This window comes from Ochotona princeps, chromosome 4 (genome assembly GCF_030435755.1).
Source record: "Ochotona princeps isolate mOchPri1 chromosome 4, mOchPri1.hap1, whole genome shotgun sequence".
Lineage (NCBI taxonomy): Eukaryota > Metazoa > Chordata > Mammalia > Lagomorpha > Ochotonidae > Ochotona > Ochotona princeps.
Window position 1 is genome coordinate 23678653 of NC_080835.1, and position 18789 is coordinate 23697441.

An 18789-nucleotide genomic window follows, 5' to 3' on the forward strand; every position below is an offset into this window, starting at 1 on the left:
TGGGAACTCAATTTGGGTGTCCCATGAGAGTTGCAGTGACCAAAGTACTTGAGGCATCACCTGCTGCCTCCCAGAGCTTGAATTTGCAGGAAACTGGAACTGACATAGGAGCCAGGACTCAAACCCAGGCACTTGGAGATAAGATGCAGGCATCCTAATCAGAATCTTAACTGTGGGCCAAATACCCAATCCTGATGAATTTTGCATGTACAATTGTCTCTTACCCTCAATATGAGATCAAGTGTCCAATCTCTGTTACAATACTGACATCACATAGCACAGTGTTCTCTCAAAAAAGATCCCACAGCACCTATGGCTTCCCATTCATAAGTGACTCAATCAGTCATAGGATGCAGCAATAACACAACAAAAGAGAATTCTATTAAACCAGTGATTGCTTCACTCTGTTAGCCAATCTTTTCATCCTTGACTTGTATAAATGAATGTATACATGTAATGATAGCAGATTTATTCCAAGTTGTTTTTGAAACATGAAGATGCCTTAGTCACAGGTTTCCTCTGAGTCTATGTGAGAGTTCTCTCGCTTTTGGTTGGATAGCTCCTTGATGCTCTCTAGCTCTGCAGGAGTGAACTTGGGGGTGAGGGTCACACTGTCGTAATCAAACTCTTCATCAAGACAAAAGGGTTCAACTTCATCTCCTTCATCATGTGAGAAGGATTGCACTTCATCTCCATAGATCTACAAGAGGTAACAGAAAAATGAAAAAATAAGTACAATCCCTGTAAAAGAAAACAAAGTAGAAAACTCATTAATATTTGATGAAACTTTTTTTAGATTTCAGCACCCTCAGCTGATTATGCTGTTTTTAAGTAAAGAAATAAATTCAATTATTCAATTTGACCTAATTTAAGCCTCTCAATATGCCCAATTTGTACCATGAGTTTCACTAATTTTGCCACAAGCAAGAACCAGAAAGTCTTCCCTACACATATTCACCATATTTTTTGTTTTTTGGTTTTTTTTTTACCATTTGTGGTGTTAAGGCTGCAGCCATATGAGAAAGTTAGGAACTACATTAAAATTTGAGAAAATACACTTTAGGATTTTGATGTATGTGAAATGCATTTCACTGTTTACTATGCATACATCTTTATTAATAAAATGCAATTTTCAACGATAAGATACTCTATACTTAATACACTTCTTCAGATAACACCTAACTACTAACAGCAGGAATCAAAGCACATAACATCACCTTAGATTTACAAGTCCAAGATCCCTTTTTTTCCTGCCAAGAAAATATTATGATTTATTTTGCATTCAGAGCAGCTGCAAAATAATACAATACTTCTGCATCTATTTATTCAGAATTTGTGAGATTTCCTAAAGGAAGGTGGGCAAAAAGCGTATTTTCAACTAAACAAAGAGAATGCCTTAAATCTCACTGCAGCACTCTCAAAAGCCTCACCAAAAGTAAATAGTGCGTGAAGTGATATCATCCAGTATTTCTATGTAGTTCTAAAATGTGAAATCATTATGCAAGAATGAGAAAAAGTCCTAAATCTGTAATTATCTTTAAACATTCTTACGTGGAAAATGATGTCACTGAGTAACTTTTGCAATGTTTATAAAAATGGAGCACATAGTTGAGAAACCATGGACCAGTATTAATAGTGAAAAAGAAATCAATAGTAGATATTGCCTATTTCTTTGGCAAATCAGATCTTATGCGCACAGTGCTAATAGCGAACACCCAGTCATCTGTGATCCATTTTTAGTAAAATCAGCAAGCAAATAAGTCTCAAAGGCTCACGCATCTCCTCTATTGAAAAGTGTCTACATGCTTTCCCCGACATAGGCATTGATAGGTGCTGCCAAGGAGTGAGATCTACCATGAGCCAGCTCCAGGACTAGAAACCAAGCAGCCAGCAATCACAGCACCTGTCTTACAGAGCTCTGGAAGGTCATAAGTAACTGGCCAAGGCTGCCTGATTAGGAAGGCAGAGAAGGCATTTGAATCCAGGACCATGTGCTTTAGATAAAGTTTCCACAAAAAAAAAAAAAAAAAGAAAGAAAGAAAGAAAAAGAAAGAAAAGAGGCAGAGGGAGGGAGGAGAGAGAGATAGAGGAAGAGGGGAGGGGAGGGGATATGAGAGGAAGGAGGTGAAGCAGAGAGGAGAGGAGAGTTGGAGAAGGGAGGGAAGAGGAGAGGAGAGGAGGGAAAGGGAGAAGAGGGGAAGGGAGAGGAGGGGAGGGAAGAGAAGAGGAGAGGCAAACAAAAAACAAAAGCCTTAAGATAGTTTGCACTGGCCTAGCTAGCCTAGCCACAGCTCTTTGAAAGAAAAAAATCTTCTCTAAGTAACCTGAACAATTCCTGCATTCTCACAACTTACCATTAAAGTACATATTCAAGACTACATGTAGTGCAATGACCATCTTAATTTTAAATGAATCCAAGTTTGTTGGATGGGAGGATCCATGTGTTGAGCAAGGAACCCTGGAGAACACCAGCTCCTTAGTGGATGGAAGGAAAACCCCCCGAAGGGGGGAGGTAAGAACAATTAGAGAAATACACAAGGAAACAAAGAACAGTTCAGTGAGAAGCAATGGGACAAGATTATCTAGGGAAAAACAGAAGTGTCAGACACAGGAGACCCATAAAAGATGGAAAATATCCCAAAACAAACAACCTTGTGAAGAAATAAGCGAAGGAAATGAACAGACATTTTCCAAAAGAACAAACTCAGATGGTAAATAGACACATGAAAAATGCTTAGACTCCCTAGTTATCAGGGAAATACAAATGAAAACCACATTAAGGATCCACCTAACTCCAGTGAGACTGGCCTACTTTCATAACTCTACTAACAACACCTGCTGGCATGAATGTAAGGAGAAAGGCACCTTCCTTCACTGTCGCTGGACCAACCAATATGGAAGTCAGCATGGAAAGCGCTTAGAAAACTCCAAATAAATCTGTCATATGACCCCGCTATCTCACTTTCAGGATTATATCCAAAGGAAATGAAATCTGCATATGAGAAAGTGATCTATATTTCTATGTTTACAGCAGCACAATCCACAGAAGCGGAGACATGAAAACAACCCAGATACCCATCGAAAGAGAAGTGGATCAAAAAACAGTGATAAAGCTACTCCGCGGGATAGTACTCATCCATCAAAAAGAATGAAATTCTACCATTTGCAACCAAATAGTTCCAACAAGAGACCATTATGCTCAGTGAAATATGTTAGTAAGCCAATCCCAAAAGGAAAAATACCATATGTTCTCTCTGACATAATGCAATCTTCATGTAAAATGCAAGGTTAATAGATACATAGTTAAGCATACAAGTATAATAGAGGAACTGTATAATAGAGCCTATCATATCAAGAAGTGAAGATATAATACAGCATGTATGCATCTCTACATCCAAATCAAAGATGACTCCCAATGAAACTGTTGAATGTATCTTGACAATAGGATACTTGACTTTGCCATAGTCCATATCTACAATGTCAGGATACACTTAATACATTTAAGTAACAGAACTATGGATTTATGGCTGTTTTTAAAGGACTATATTATGTGATAATATAGGGGAAGTGAGTGTTGGGAAGGGATAAAGGGAGGAAGAAATGCTAGAGCCTATGGGACTATATTATAAAAGAAAAAAATGATGAAAAATATACACCAGATTGAATGACTGTAAAGTATCTAGTGCTTAAATCTTGAATATGTTCAGTCAGATGATGAGAGGTAGAGGCCCTTCATGACATACTGAATGAGGAATGAGGGAAGCTGGAAGAGGAGACAACTTGTATTGTCAAATCTAAAGGCTTTTGGAATCCAGAAGAAAAAGATATGTTAAAACATAGTAATCAAAAAAGTCCATGGTGAAGGAAAGATTGTTTTTCTTTGGTTTGTTTCATTTTGTTCACAGTGAAAAAGACTTGAACATGTTTACATGCTGAAGGAAATGAGCCAATAGAGAAAAGAAAATGTTCCCAACCATGCTATGTCAGAGAATTACTCCCAGTAAGCAGTAAAGTTCTTTCCTCAAGAATGTGTGTTTATTCAATAAATATTTATTGCATGTCTACTATACACATGCTACTAAGTTCAGTGCCTGCTCTTTCTGCATTTTAACTAAGTAAATTTATTAAGATAGGCATACTTGATGTAGAGTTTTCCACATATATACAATCAGGCACCACACAGCCATGATTTGGCTCAACAGCAGGTCACACACCCCAAAGTAGTTCCAGAAGACAATGTAGGGGCTGAGATATTTCTCTTACCTGGTGACACCGAAGCTGAATGTTTTAATGTGCTCTTGCATGTTTCTGGCCATGCTGGCATCAACCAGCCATGCTGGTATCAACCAGGTCTTCCTGCCAGCAACATAAAAGTATAGCATGCACAAATACAAACAGGACACTTGACAATGACAATATGTAACTTTGCTACTGGCTTACATGTTTACCATGTATACTTTATCCTGATGTTATAGTGTATCCTTTCTACTTTAAAAAAAAAAAAGGTTAACAGTAAAACTTTATGCTCCATTACCCTGGCAGAAGCCTCATACACCTTTTGTCCACCTCCTCTATTGATTGTATCAAGACCCACATCAAATGGTTGACCTGTACCAGCTTGGTTCATGCAGTTCACAAAGACAAAAGCACCTAACATTACATTTCTCAAAACACTCCCCTGCTGTTAAGTGGCACATGATAGTAATTCAAAGTGAGACCGGGTGCAATGTGATTCAGAAAACCATACTGTAATCTTCCAAACAACAGCCTTTGGAATTTGTTTCAGTTGTTGCCTGTTGTAGAAATCTTTGGGGATTCTCTTCTGTTACATCAGGTTCATTTTAGGGTTGTAAGTTATAAGACTCCAAAGTTTTCAGATTAAAAACTGAAATTCTGATCTATTTCACAGAAGAGTATGCACAACAGAATACCAAATCCCCTGTTGCTAACCAGAAAACAACTGTGAATTAAGTTATTAACTTGTTATGCAGCCTAAGGAACTGAGAGATGTGCATTTCAGGTGTCTAATTTCAAATCTAATTGAAAAATTTTTGTAGCCTCTCAGGGAATAGAATTTGTATAATAGTATAAAACTTCAGGTTTACTTAAAATTACTCATGTGACTTATTTTAACAGAAACACTATTAAAAGAGGAATCATTTTCATTCACAGTACCATGCAGACAAATTGAAGACAACAGAACTAATGCTCAAATCAATAATGGTAGCATTTAGCTGTAGGCTACTACGCAGAATAATATGGCAGATACACTACTTCTTAGTGAAAAATTTAGAGTACCGAAGCCTGAAATACTACACACATTTCTTCTTGATCTTGTCTATGGTTTGGACAGGGACGAAGAAACACAATTTCTCATCTTCCTAGGGTGAAGTCTTCATTAAGCAGTTCAAAATTTCCCCAAATCAACAAAACAGAATAACCAAGGCAAGAGGCTATTCACAAATAGATACTGGAAAATGTTCACCTCTTTAAGAAAAAAGTGTTCATGTATACAATCATAATTAGGGAAAAAATGAACCAGCTTATTTCAGAAAGTTCACACATCACTGACAAAAAATTAACACAAAGTCACAACTTTCAGAACACCTTTTGTGTTTTCAGACTAAAGTTACAGAAAACAATTACCATTGTTAGCTCCAATTGGCCATCTGGTAGACCTTTATGAGCCATACTTGCTGGAAATTCATAATTATGTTGTCTTATGATGTTGGTTGTTTTTAAAAGTAAGACTAATGCTAACAATGTTTTCAAATAAGACAGGACAGAATTGCTGCAGTACTATGATCCATACAATTCTGCAAAGCTTATCAAACAATTAATGTTTAGAAATTAAAATCCCAGGGGCCAGCCCTGTGGCATAGTGGGTGAAGTCGCTAACAATGCTGATATCCCATATTGGGTACCACTTGGAGTTTCAGCTGCTTCCAATCTAGCTGCCTGCTAATGTGGCTAGGGAAGTAACAGAGTAGATTATGTGTTTGGGTCTCTGCAACTACATGGGAGACCCAAAAAAAGCCCCTGGCTCCAGGCTCCAAACCAGCCCAAGCTGGGGCTCTTGGGGCCATCTGGGGAGTGAACCAGAAGATGGAAGGCATCTTTCTCCATCTCTCTAACTCTTCCTTTCAAATAAATAAATAAATCTCTTCTGTTTAAAAACTTTAAATTTTGAACCAAATATAATACTGGATATTAACTAGCGAAAGTTAGTCATATATGATTCATGAGTTTGTCTACATGAAAACTGCTCAAATCATCTTAATTTCAGCATTTAAAAATGTTCAGATTCCCAGTGAATTTAAGAAATTTGTATTATTTTTAACAAAATGATTATGTATGGAGTTTTAAATTGCAGTTTGCTGGTATGTAATAGGCTCCAGAAATCACTCAGCTTCCACTGAAGGCTCTTGTAACAATTTCCATAATTGTACTACAATATATATAACCTGTAATTGTACTGAAATATAATTGTCCAATAACTTGTATGGTCACAACCGAAGTTAAAGTCGTGAGGATGTCATAAAACGAAGCTGATTTCTGCTGGGAATAACCTTGCAATTTAGCTTCTGACAAGTCGGAGAAAGTAACTTATAACTCAAAAAGCATATTGAAAAAAGACTGCTCCTATCACTTCATCTGGTGAACAATGTGGACGCTTAGTGTAAGCTCTCAGCATCTGAATATTTTTTTGTGATGTCAGTGACAGAAAAGTACTATGAGAAAAAAACCCAGCAATTTACAATGGAAATGCATGCATTATTTCTGATTCAGTAAGCGATTACATAACAGAATATCTTTCAGTGACAAAACTAATGTTCATGCAACTAGACTGCATTAGGAAAAAGTGATCAAGGGCCAGCTGATCCCCCTTGGTGTTCATTAAAGAGGGTGAGAAAAGTCATTGGCAGCACCATCAGTCTCTGTTGTTACACAATGGTCAAGTGCACATACATCAGTCAGGAAATAGAGGTTAGCTCTGTGGTATAGTGAAATAAGCCTCTGCTTACAACTCTGGCATCTCATCTGCATGCCAACAGGAGTCCTGGCTGCCCCACTTCTGATCTGCCTCCTTACTGATGCACCTGAGAACCCAGCAGAAGATGACCTAAGTGCTTGGGTCCCTGCCACCACCCACCTAGGAGACTCAGCCATTTAGGTCTCTCTCTCGCTCTCTTACTTTGCCTCTATAACTCTGTCCTTCGAGTAAATAAATAAACCTCTAAAAAAAAAAAACAAGAGTTTAAAAGTGACAGCAAAAGATGATTTTTAAATTAGGCATTTGGGAAAGTAGTGGTGATGCAATGATGGCAAGGTGGCAATATCCACACTCCCTTATTATTAACCAAGTAGTTGCCAATAGTGTGTGAGCACAAGTGAGTCATAAACCCAGGGGACTGTGCTGGCCCCTGCTTTCTGCCCCACCCTCCAAGGAACCAATGGAGATCTGATTCGTGGATGGTGTCACAGGGGTAGTGGACATCCACAGAGAAGGAGCCTGGGTCCCTGAGGTCCCCATGGCACCTGGTCAACTGCTCACTTGAGGACTCTGCAGAAATGAAGTAAGATGAATAAACTTCTATTTCCTGTCAGTCATTTACTTACCATAAGTACTATTATCTTTAGCTCCAGCTTGGTTTAGGCTTCACTAAGACCTGATTTTAGAGTAGACCACAGTCTGTCCAGTAGGCAACCTCGCCTTATTGACACAGACCAGGTCCTTAATTCTCTTATGGTTATTTAATGAAAACAGAATCAGGGTGGAGGCTTGTCTCCCTCCAGTGAGGCCTCTGCCATGGATGGACACAGATGTGTGGAATGCCAGCATCTAGGCCTGGTTGCCATCAGCATCATGGAAATAGGGCATCACAGGCCTATTTTCAGAAGGGTCTTCAGCAGACTGTATGGCACCCAGGAGGACAGCCACTAAAACAATCAAGGAATGTGTTCACTAATCAGTGTTGCTGTAACCAACAAGTAATCTCAGACCCTCAGATTTATGCACATGCAAAATAAAAACAGACTCAGAGAGTTGCTGTGGGCTCTTGGGCCTGGTTCATGTGCTAATGCCAACAGTCAACCGGTCCCCACTATTTCTTTATCTTGTGTTACTCATTTTTAATGCTTCCCATATCTAGTGCCCATCTTTCGGTGCCCATCTCTCAGCCTTATACGATGCAGGACTGTTACATGTTGGCACGTGACAATTTACTATTAAGATTCTGCTATAGCAATCCAACCTTATTTCAGCAAATATAAAAGTTTTACAGGACTTTAGAAATCAGATAATTAGAAAAAAAAGTAAGCATAGACTAAAAGACAGGAAAACCGTTTACCCTTTCTGTCACATAGGCCACAGGTAGCACTGTTCTATTTGAACAGCAAGTGTGAACAATAATAGCTTTCATATTAATATATGATGTGCCAAGTGCTTTAAAAGAAATACATACATTTTCTAGTATAAAAGGCAGTGAGAGGGAACAAGCAAACAACCTGAGTTCCAAATTTTCCCAAATAAAAGAAAAACCCAGAAGGATATGGGTATAGTAGCACTCTTCTGAAAAGACAAGTTACAAATGAAAGCCAGTGTCAAGAACAACCAGCTCCCCTGTGGAGTACCTCTTCCGTTTCTGTTCCTTCTCTAGGTTGTGGTTTCACATGAGGGGTGACAGACCATCCCACGGAAGGAACACAAGAAGGAGTACTGGCATCTATGTCCTGTTCCACTTCTCCAGGAAGCAGCAGCAAATCTGTTGGAAACAAAACATTTCAATTGCTCCTTTTGCCAAGTTCACAATTTGCCTGAATCCTTTAAAAACAAATGACAGTCCAAAAGTGTGGTAGATACACTTGTGTCAAGCAATTTCATTTCACTCAGCTAGTCCTAATGTGGAAACATGACTCCAAGGATTCCCTTTGCCATGAACTGGAAGCCACTAATGTAGTATTTTTTATCTCGGTGCTACAAAGTTATCGTCCATCCCAAAGGTTGGGGGAAAATGATTTTCCTGGAGTAACTTGATTGTGCTTCTCACAATCAAATGTTTTTCATGTGAAAGGAAGGCAAGAAAAGGGTACTTCTGCCTTACTTTCCCATATTTTCCTAAGGGGGTAAAAAAGAAAATGGAGTGGTTTCATCCTGTAATGATATAGCAATATTTCAAAAAGTATATGAAGAAACAATGATGCCAGAAGGAACGCACTTTAACTCAGCAGAAAAATAAAATACTCTGTTACATTCACAAGGCACAGTTGCCTTTTCAATACTTGCAAAGAAACGCATGCTTCCTGCTTATTTAGCATAATCACAAGAATTTCAATAACCAATCCCGTTTTTCTGGTCGGTTCATTGTAATTGGACATATGCCCTTATCTGCTGCGTGTGCGACAGTGCATGAACACATCACAGACAACTGACAATCATCTAAAGGATGACAAATCATCATCAGAGTAAGACAGAAGCACAACCGTTTCCCGCAGCAGGCATCCTCCCAAGTCTAAGCCATCCCAGAACCAGGAGGGCTTGCTGCAGCTAGCCAAGAACCTGCAGCTGGCTCAGGATGAAGCTGCCTGACACTCAAGGATGATCCTAATTAAGTCACTAATTAAGTTCTCAGTAGAAGTGATTAATCAACAACCGGCATGCCTTAGCTGTTGCCAATGGCAGCAAATACAGGGAGATAATTGAGCAGATATTGATATCCAAAACCTGAAACTCAGTTGCGATGCACCTCTCTCCACCAAAAACATCACCCTCACCAAAAAATATAACAAAATTGTTATTAAGACTACAGCAGCAGAGAGCATAATTAAATGGTGTGGAAACAGAATGGTAGCAGGGAGATGGTAGTTCTCTGCTTAATTATTAAGATCCTAGAATAGGCTCTGATTAATTAGCAGAAATAAAAACAATAATAATAGCAACATTCTTCATGCATTAACTCAGTGAATCCTCCCAACAGCTGCTCTGTTTGACAGGCAGTGAGCTTTAAGCACTGAGAGTGACCTCATTCAAGGCCCATGAGCTAAAAAGCTCAGAACCCAGCAGTGTAGCTGCACCCCTGCTCTTAGCCCTATGGAGGCATTATGCACTTCTTTTACATAGGTATTTAATGTGCTTTATTCAACCCAATCAGGTTAAACATCTAACTAAGGGTGTCAAGCACAGTATCATGGCAAGGCAGCATTAGGTGTATCTACTAAACACTTTATATTCAAGGAAATCATATTTCTAAACCCAATGAGGTTGGATGAAAAGCCTGGCTTTCTACTTTATATATTTAATAGTTCCAAGATGAGTTTCCTTATTTAACAACTTAGCACTGGTACAAGGCCAGTAACGGGGCCTGCCAACAGTAAAGGCAAGAAGACAATGGTTCAGGTCCTCAACGTGAAAACCAGTATCTACAAGGCCCATTGGCTGCCAGGGAAAACATCAGTTCAAATGAGAAATCAAAACCAATTCTGCTCTCAGGGCTATTTAAAATCATTTCTCTGACAAATTGTGCAACCAAGGGTACAATTCTGCAGCTCTTTTACTGAAACTGTTCACTTCCCTAATCTGTTTCCAAAGGAGGCAGGATTTTCAATAAAAATTGGCTTCTCTCATAATTCCACTGCCATGGGAACACTTTCTGGAAAACAACAAAACTCTGTATATTCCTCATCTTAAATTCTTGTCATTTGTTTCTTCAGTGTAATGGTAAAATACACCAAGGCATATCTACTGGTGTCTAATACCTTACCTTTCCATATAATAAATACTCAGAGAAAACTCACTTCCTGGATTTCAGGTTTTAAACTGAACAGCGTGTATGGAGACCACCTGCCAACAGGACATTGCAGAAGGCAAGAACAGTCTTTCCCCTTAAAAACTAATTCTGCTACAGAAATAAGACTTTCACAGATAATCTCAGAGAATAATCAAGAAAAAATTGCATAGTTGTAATCCTCAAGATGTCAGATTTACAAAAGGATGGAACTAAGATGAATGAGAACAGCCCCCAAAGGCACATGTTATAAAGCAAACTACTGCTCTCTGTTAGTCATTTCACCATCATGAGTGGTTATTGATATACTTCTATCCTCCCAGGGAGAAAAAAAAATTATTGTATTCACTAATTGTGCAGAACGGCAGTTCTAAAGTTCGCTGTAAAACTTTTCTCAAAGTTAAGTTTTTTAGGAGATTTAATCTGATTTTACTGTTGCATCTAAAACAACCAATGCCCTAATTTTTATTTTAAGTAAATATCACTACTTGGATGATGTGTACTGTGGAACTAGACAACTTGGAAAAAAATGAATCTTGAAACGGGGTGACAAGACATTACACATTTTAATCTCTTCTTTCTCAACTACCATTAAATGTTTTACTATTTAGAAACTATACCTGACTTCTGATATTTCAGATTAAAATAATTAATGCTTATTCTGTTCTGTGTATTTATAAGATTCTGTATATTTATAAAATTCATCTGTTCATTTGTTGCCATGGAAAATGATCAAACTGCACTGAGATTTGGTCATCTACACACAGAAAGAGTAGACATCAGAAATGCTATAGTCATCTACTACCTCATTGGTTCTTGTTCTTAAAAATTTCTGAAGACTCCAAAAAGCTCTGATGCATATAGATTATATCCATCAACATCTGACATACATTTAAAATTGATACAAATCCAAAAATGCATTAATTAAATTGTTGAAAGAGCTCCATTACATATTACATTATTTTATGAAAAAAAAACTTGTTTTCTGAAACAAAGACAATAAAACAGAAGCAATGTTCTAAAAGTTCTTTTAAATCTGTTTCATGATTTGCTTAAGCAGGATTTTATATTTTCTTTTCAGCATTTGATTTTGGAAATACGCTGCATCTGATGAAGAAAATTCAGTCTCACACACAAATCTACAGTTGGAAAATTGAGGAATTTTAAAAATTATTTACCCATTTACTTATTCAAGAGAGAGAGAAAGAGTTCCCAACTGTTGGTTAACACCCCAAATGCTAGATTGTCCAGGACTGGGCTAGGACAAAGCTAGCAACTAGAAACATCATCCAAGTCAGCTGCACGGGTGGCAGAAACCCATCTCGCTTGAGCCATCATTGTTGCCTCCCAGGATCTGCATTTGCAACAGACTGAAACCAGGAGCCAGAGCTGCGAACTGAACATGTGAGGCATGCGCATCTAAAACAGCATCTCTCTTAAATGTTTAATATTGTATTTAACGTTGTTTATGTAGTTGGAAGGGATGCACAGCCATGGGGCCTCTAATTAGAGGGAGGGGTTCAGGCACAGAAGAAAGGTGGGTGAGATATTAATTTTTGTTTTTCTCAATGTCCACAGGGGAGGAAGTAGCAGGGGCCACTTCTTGATGTCAAAGTACATCAGCACGTGGAAATGGGAGATGGTCATTTGACAACACATTAGTGGCCCCTATGAGGGGAAGAGTGTTCCGAGGGTGTTACTTGAGTGGGATTGATAGTTCTGACAAGTTGTTTGTGTCACTGCACCAGAGATGAAAAAGCATCTTTCCAAAATCTATTGGTTGACAAAGTCCACCTTAGTGCATCCACAGACCCACGAACATGCTGCAAAGCTTGACCAGAATTGTCCAACCTATTCTGCTTTACATCTCCTGATGAGCCACCTGACATTCCCTGCTGGCCTAGATGAGCTGGCTGTCATGTCCTCTGTGTGCATCTGGGCATGCTGTCCACTGTGCAGGCATCAGCAGCTAAGGAGGCTCAGTCCCGATGTATGCTCTCCAAGGTTGGACAACACATCCTGTGATCTTCCCTGTAGCAAGTGTCTAAGTCCAGCACTCTAGTCAGGAGTTCAAGAAACTTCACCTGGGGTGACCTCAGACTTGACTCTTTTTTCTAAAGATTTATTTAATTTATCTATTAGAAAATCAGATATACAGAGAAGAGAAGAGAGAGAGGATGATCTTCCATCTGATGATTCACTCCCCAAGTGACTGCAACGGCTGGTGCTGCAGTGATTTGAAGCCAGAAGCCAGGAGCCTCTTCCGGGTCTCCCACGCAAGTGAAGGGTCCCAAGGTTTGAGCCATCGTCAATTGCTTTCCCAGACAACAAGCAGGAAGCTGGATGGGAAGCGAGGCTGCCGGGATTAGAGCCGGTGTCCATATGGGATTCAGGCGCATTCAAGGCAAGGACTTCAGCCACTAGGCTACCATGCCAGGTCCCAGACTTGACTATCGTGTGGGCCAGCCAGTGCAGCATCAGGTGTAGTCTGTCACCTGTGCCAGCTGACACACATGCCAGTGGATGAAGCTGCCTCACCAGATCCACACCCAGCTATATATTTCATGTGAACTGACAGGTGCTGCTGCCCAGTCCAGCCAGAACCGTCCTTACACATACCAGCAGGTTCCACAACCTAATCAGCCCCACCCAATAATTCTCAATAACTCCCACGAGGCCTGCCCAGCCCCAGTTTCTTCACATACCAGCTCTGCTATGGCCTAGCCCAACTGCAGCCCAAATCCCATATGGCCCTTGCACATACCTAGGGGTATTGTAGCTTAGCTCAGCCTGACCCACCCACATACCTGGCACTCAGAGATGCCAATAGGTGCTGCTGCCTTGTCCAGTCTATCCCACTCCCAGCCCCAGTTCCTGTGTTTACCAGCAACAGGTAAAACCTAGCAGGGGACTGTCCACAGTTCCCCTGCCAGGCATGATCCCAACCCTGGCTCTCATACTCACCACTGGGAGCTGTAACTAGCAGGGGAGTTCCCCAAGATCCCCTACCAGGCCCCCACCAGGCCCAGATCCTATATGTGCCTTCACGTACTGCTGCCCAAACTGACATAGCCAGGCCCCAGTCCAGGCACTCAACAGTGGTTACTGAAGCCTAATCTGATTGGCCTACACCCATTCTGGCTCCCACCAATGCGAACTATAGCTTAGCTCCACCTGGCCGACCTCCAGACCCAGTTCTTACATGAATTGGCAGGTGCCACAGCCCATCTCACACCAACTCTGGCTCTCACAATCTCCTTTGGGTACTAGGGCATAACCCAGTCCAGCCCACCCCCAGACCCAGCCGATGAGTGTGCTGACTGGTGCTGCATCCTTATCTAGCCTGCTCCACCCACAGCCCCTGCTCTTACATTCACCAGTAGGAGCTACAGCCAAGCAGGCAAGTCTCCAGAGCTCCCCCACCAGGCCCATTCCATGCCCCTCATCTTGTGAGTGCTGATAGGTGCTTGAACCCAGTCTGGCATGACCCACCTACAGTCTCAGCTATCACTGGCAGGTATTACAGCCTAGCACAGCCAGGCATGGCCCACACCCTGTCCTGGCTCTCATGCATGCCAGCAGGTACTGAAGTGTGGCTCATTATCTTAACCAAGAAGCTAAATACCTGTCCACAGGTTAGGGGGATAGCTTAATAATTTTTTTATATAACCATGGCTATTCTTTAACACTATACCAGAAGCTGACAAATGATGACATTTTCTAAAGCTTTGCTTTAATGAGCAGTCTAAAATCATGCTTACATCAGTGAATTTTTCATAGTATTACATGGAAGTCTATTAGTCTGTCTTGTATATTGAATGGATCTTTCTTCTGTGCATAATTTTGTAACATGGTGAACTAATCATTTGGAAAATACTATTCCACTGTGCTATACAAATATTGGTATATTTATTTTTTAAGATTAATTTTATTTTTATTTCAAAGTCAGATATACAGAGAGGAGGAGAGACAGAGATCTTGCATCCAATGATTCACTCCCTAAGTGGCCACAACAGCCGGAGCTGAGCCAATTCATAACCAGGAGCTAGGAGCTTCTTCCAGGTCTCCCACATAGGTGCAGGGTCCCAAGGCTGTGGACCATCCTTGACTGCTTTCCCAGGCCATAAACAGAAAGTTGGATGGGAAACAGAGCAGCTGGAATTGGAACTGGCGCCCATATGGGATCCCAGCGAGTTCAAGGCAAGGACTTTACCCGCTAGGCCACCACGCCAGGCCCAAATGTTGGTATATTGCATTTACACAAAACAAGAATCACCTTAGCTGATGCCACCAATTTTACCTGAGAAGACTTTAGGTACTGAGAAGTTGTCAAGTTTACAGTAGTAGATACAAGTTTTTCAAAAAATTAGTTTTCATTTGATTCAATGAAAACTTTCTAAGGATATTTAGCTAGTTAGTTAGTTCCTTGAAAGTTACAAGCAGAGGGAGATACAGTGAGAGAGATCTTCCACCTGGTGGTTCATTTCCCAAGCTTGCCACAACAACCGGTGTTGGGCAAAGATGAAGCCAGGAGCCAGGAGCTTCATCTTGGTGTCCTATGTAGATGGCAGGGACCCAAATACTTGTCTGCTGCCTTTCCCAAAACACGAGCAATGAGATGGATAGGAAGTAGAGCAGCCTGGATGCAAACCAGCGCCTAGTCAGGATGCCAGCATCACAGATGGCTGTTTCTCCAACTGTACCACAATGACAGCCCCTCAACTGCCAATTTTATCTTGGGCAACAAATTCTACGAGTTGTTTGCCTTAAAGAAGTGAGCTCACATCATTCATTTTTGAGAACTACATTTGTCAGTCATTCTTTTAAGCAAGAAGGATGATCCAGGAAAGTAAAAAGACATTCATTCGGCACACTACTCAAATAATCAAGTGTTTTCCCATAACATGTAGCAGAAATTACTAGAGATCTCCAAAACTGAGAATCCAAAATCCCAGGGAGATTAAAAAAGAAAGAACTGAGAAAGAACCTGAGGGCCTAGGCAGCTGCTTGTCAACTCAGGGTAGTTAGAGGTTTGCAGCAGAAACTTAGGAAGCTGAGAAGATACAAGACAGAAACTCACAGCAAAGCTACGGACAGAACACAGTGCTGTGAACTTCAACATGGATATTACAATTCAGTGTTTCCAAGAAGGAAGGGCTTTGGCTTATCTTGAAGGGCTATCACCAAAAGAAAAGAACAGATCATCATGACTTGCAGCTTATGCTAACCTGCTGCTGGGGATGTAGGGCATCTGTGATGGTTAAATAGAAAAGAGAAAGGGTGATTTTGAACAGAGGAAGAGAACAGAAGAAAAGTGGAGGATGTGTATTTGAAAGAGAGAGAGAGACAGCTGGAGAGAAGTTTGCAGTGAAAACTTGAGGCAGTTTGTGTCGCTGGTGACACTGCCTGAGAGAGAATACTGCAGACTGCACCAAGTCCAGCCTGGAAAACCGAGAGCATCTACATCCAAGGTCATTACGGATAAGACGTGGGCCTACTACCATTTTTCCATAAACGCTCCTGTTGCCTTGGATTTCCTTGGTATTTTACTCACTGGTTTTCTGCCTTCACATTCTGTCATAGTCTGGTAGTTCTCTTGTGTAAATTTTAGAAACTTGACTTGGTTTTACTGTTGAAAGTATGTCTTGGTAAAATGCCATTTTATTCATGTCTGTTAGGAGTTCTGTGTGCTTCCTGTACCTTAATATTCCTTTCTTTCTTCCAATTAAAGACATTTCTGCAATTATCTTACTGAATAGCCCTTCTAATAAAATTCTGTCTTTCCACAACTTCAGCAACTCTTAAAATATGTATATTTGATTGTTTGATAGTATACTAGAACTCAAACAGTATTTTCAGTTTTTTCAATTTTTCTTCCTTTTTTTTTTTTTTTTTGGCCTATGTCTAAGGATGTTTTCTAGTTCACATATTCTTCTGCCTGACCAAAGTATGCTGTTAAAGCTTGCAACTGTCTTTTTTTAGTTGATATATTGAATTCTTCATTTCTAATTCAATTTGATTTCCCTACAATATCTCTATCTCGAGAAAATCTTCATTTATCACATTTATAGATTTTTTCATCTATGTATTTGTGTGTTTTGAGTAACCTTGTGATCACTCTTTTGAATTGCTTTTCAGTATATAGTCAAGACAATATACGACATATCAACAACCAGTATCATATTGAATGGGAAGCAGATACATTTCCACTGAGCTATGGAACCAGAGAAAGGATAAAAATTAGGAAGGAGGACAAAGTTATCCCTGTTTGGGGCTGGCGCAGTGGCAGAACAAGGTAATCCTGAGCCTGCAGTTCTGTCTACTCTGCTTCCAATCCAGCTTTCTGCTATGGTCAGGGAAGTCAGTGGAGGACTGCCCAGGTCCTTGGGGCCCTGCACACATGTGAGAGACCATGAAATACTGGCTCCTAGCTTCAGATCAGTTCATTTCCAGCCTTTGAGGTCATTTAGGGAGTGAACCAGCACATGATAGATTTTCTCTTTCTCTCTCTCTCTCTCTCTCTCTCTTTCCCCAAATCTAGCTTCCAAATAAAAATAAATAAATCTTTAAAAAAATTTATCCCTGTTTGCAGATCATATCACTTAATTCTTAGAGGACCAAAAGATTTCACTAAAAGACTGTTGCAACTCATAATATAGTTGGTAAAGTTGCAGGATATAGAATCAACACAGAAATATCAACAGCCTTTGTATACATAAGTGATGTCATGGACAAAAAAATAACTTGCAAAACTTGAACCATTGAAAATTCCTAACAAAAATAGTACATTGTAATAAATTTAACCAAGGATATAAACAATCTCCACAACAAAAATTATAAAATATTACAGAAAACAAAAGGAGACACCAAAAATGGAAAGATCTTCCATGTTCATGGATAGGAAGAATTACCATAATCAAAATATATATACAACCCCAGAAATTTACAGATACAATGTGATATCAATCAAAATGTCAATAACATTCTTCTCAGATCCAAGAAAAATGTTGCTAAAATTCCTATGAAAACAGCGAAATCAATCTTACACAACAAAAATGAAGCTAAAGGCATCACAATATCAGCCTTAAGACGTAATACAGGGCAGTTATACTCAAAATACCTGCTACTGGCACATAGACATGCACACCAATGGAACAGAATAAAAGACCCAGAAATTAATCCATGCATTTACAATCAACTAATCTTCAACAAATGAGCTAAAATCAATCCCTAGAGAAATGATAATCTCTTCAAAAATGATTCTGGCAAAATTGGACTTACATGTGCAGAAGTGTGAAACAAGATTCCTACCTTACACCTACCATACACAAGAACCAACTCAAATCAGGAATCCAGACCTGTAGTCTGATACCATCAAGTCACCAGAGAAAAGCATTGGGGGAAACAAAGCAAGACAGAGGCATAGAAAAAAACTTCATGGACAAGACCCAAGGCAGACAGCCAATTATGACAAAAATTACATCAAGATAGCAAGCTTCTGAATTGCAAAAGAAACATTCAACATCTCAACCAAAATGAGAAAAATATTTGAATCCTATACTGAAAAGGGTTAATACCTATACACTGTAAAGACTCCATTGTTTATATTCTGTGGAACTGTGGCCTTCCTAATTTTTCCTTTTTGAACACTATGATTAGTTGAGAATGCAGCCTGTGAATGTAAATTGAATTTAAATTATGTCTTTGCAGAAACTGACGAGGAAAGATAAGGAAGGAAGGGGAATTGAGGTGGGGGCAGAGAGTAAGGGAAGTATGGTTGTCTTCTTGGAAATGCAGCTTATGGAATGTATGAAATAGAATTTCTTTTGCTGCTGTTGAGTTTCTGAAGGTCTCTGTAAACCCTGGATATTAGTCTGTTGCATAGTGTGCAAACATTTTCTCCCATTCTGTTGGTTGTTTATTCCTTTTTTTGATTGTTTCCTTTTCTGTATAAAGCTTCTCAGTTTGAACTGTTCCCATTTGTTTATTTTGGCTTTGACTACCT

At 39.8% G+C, this 18789-nt stretch overlaps 1 protein-coding gene across 6 annotated transcripts in view; it reads right to left on the reverse strand.

Moving 5' to 3' along the window:
• Nucleotides 1–285: 285 nt before the first annotated feature.
• IFTAP (intraflagellar transport associated protein) overlaps nucleotides 286–18789 on the reverse strand; it is an 80232-nt gene continuing 61728 nt past the window's right edge. For 5 of the 6 annotated variants that reach the window (XM_058663166.1, XM_012927106.2, XM_058663167.1 and 2 more), the window contains exons 6-7: nucleotides 8635–8765; nucleotides 286–700 (exon numbers count right to left, since the gene is read on the reverse strand). In XM_058663166.1, the coding sequence (XP_058519149.1) occupies nucleotides 503–700; nucleotides 8635–8765 (329 nt within the window). In that variant the 3' untranslated portion in view covers nucleotides 286–502. Of the gene's footprint in view, nucleotides 701–7840; nucleotides 7942–8634; nucleotides 8766–18789 lie in introns of those variants that run through there. The other variant, XM_058663170.1, reaches the window with a different exon arrangement.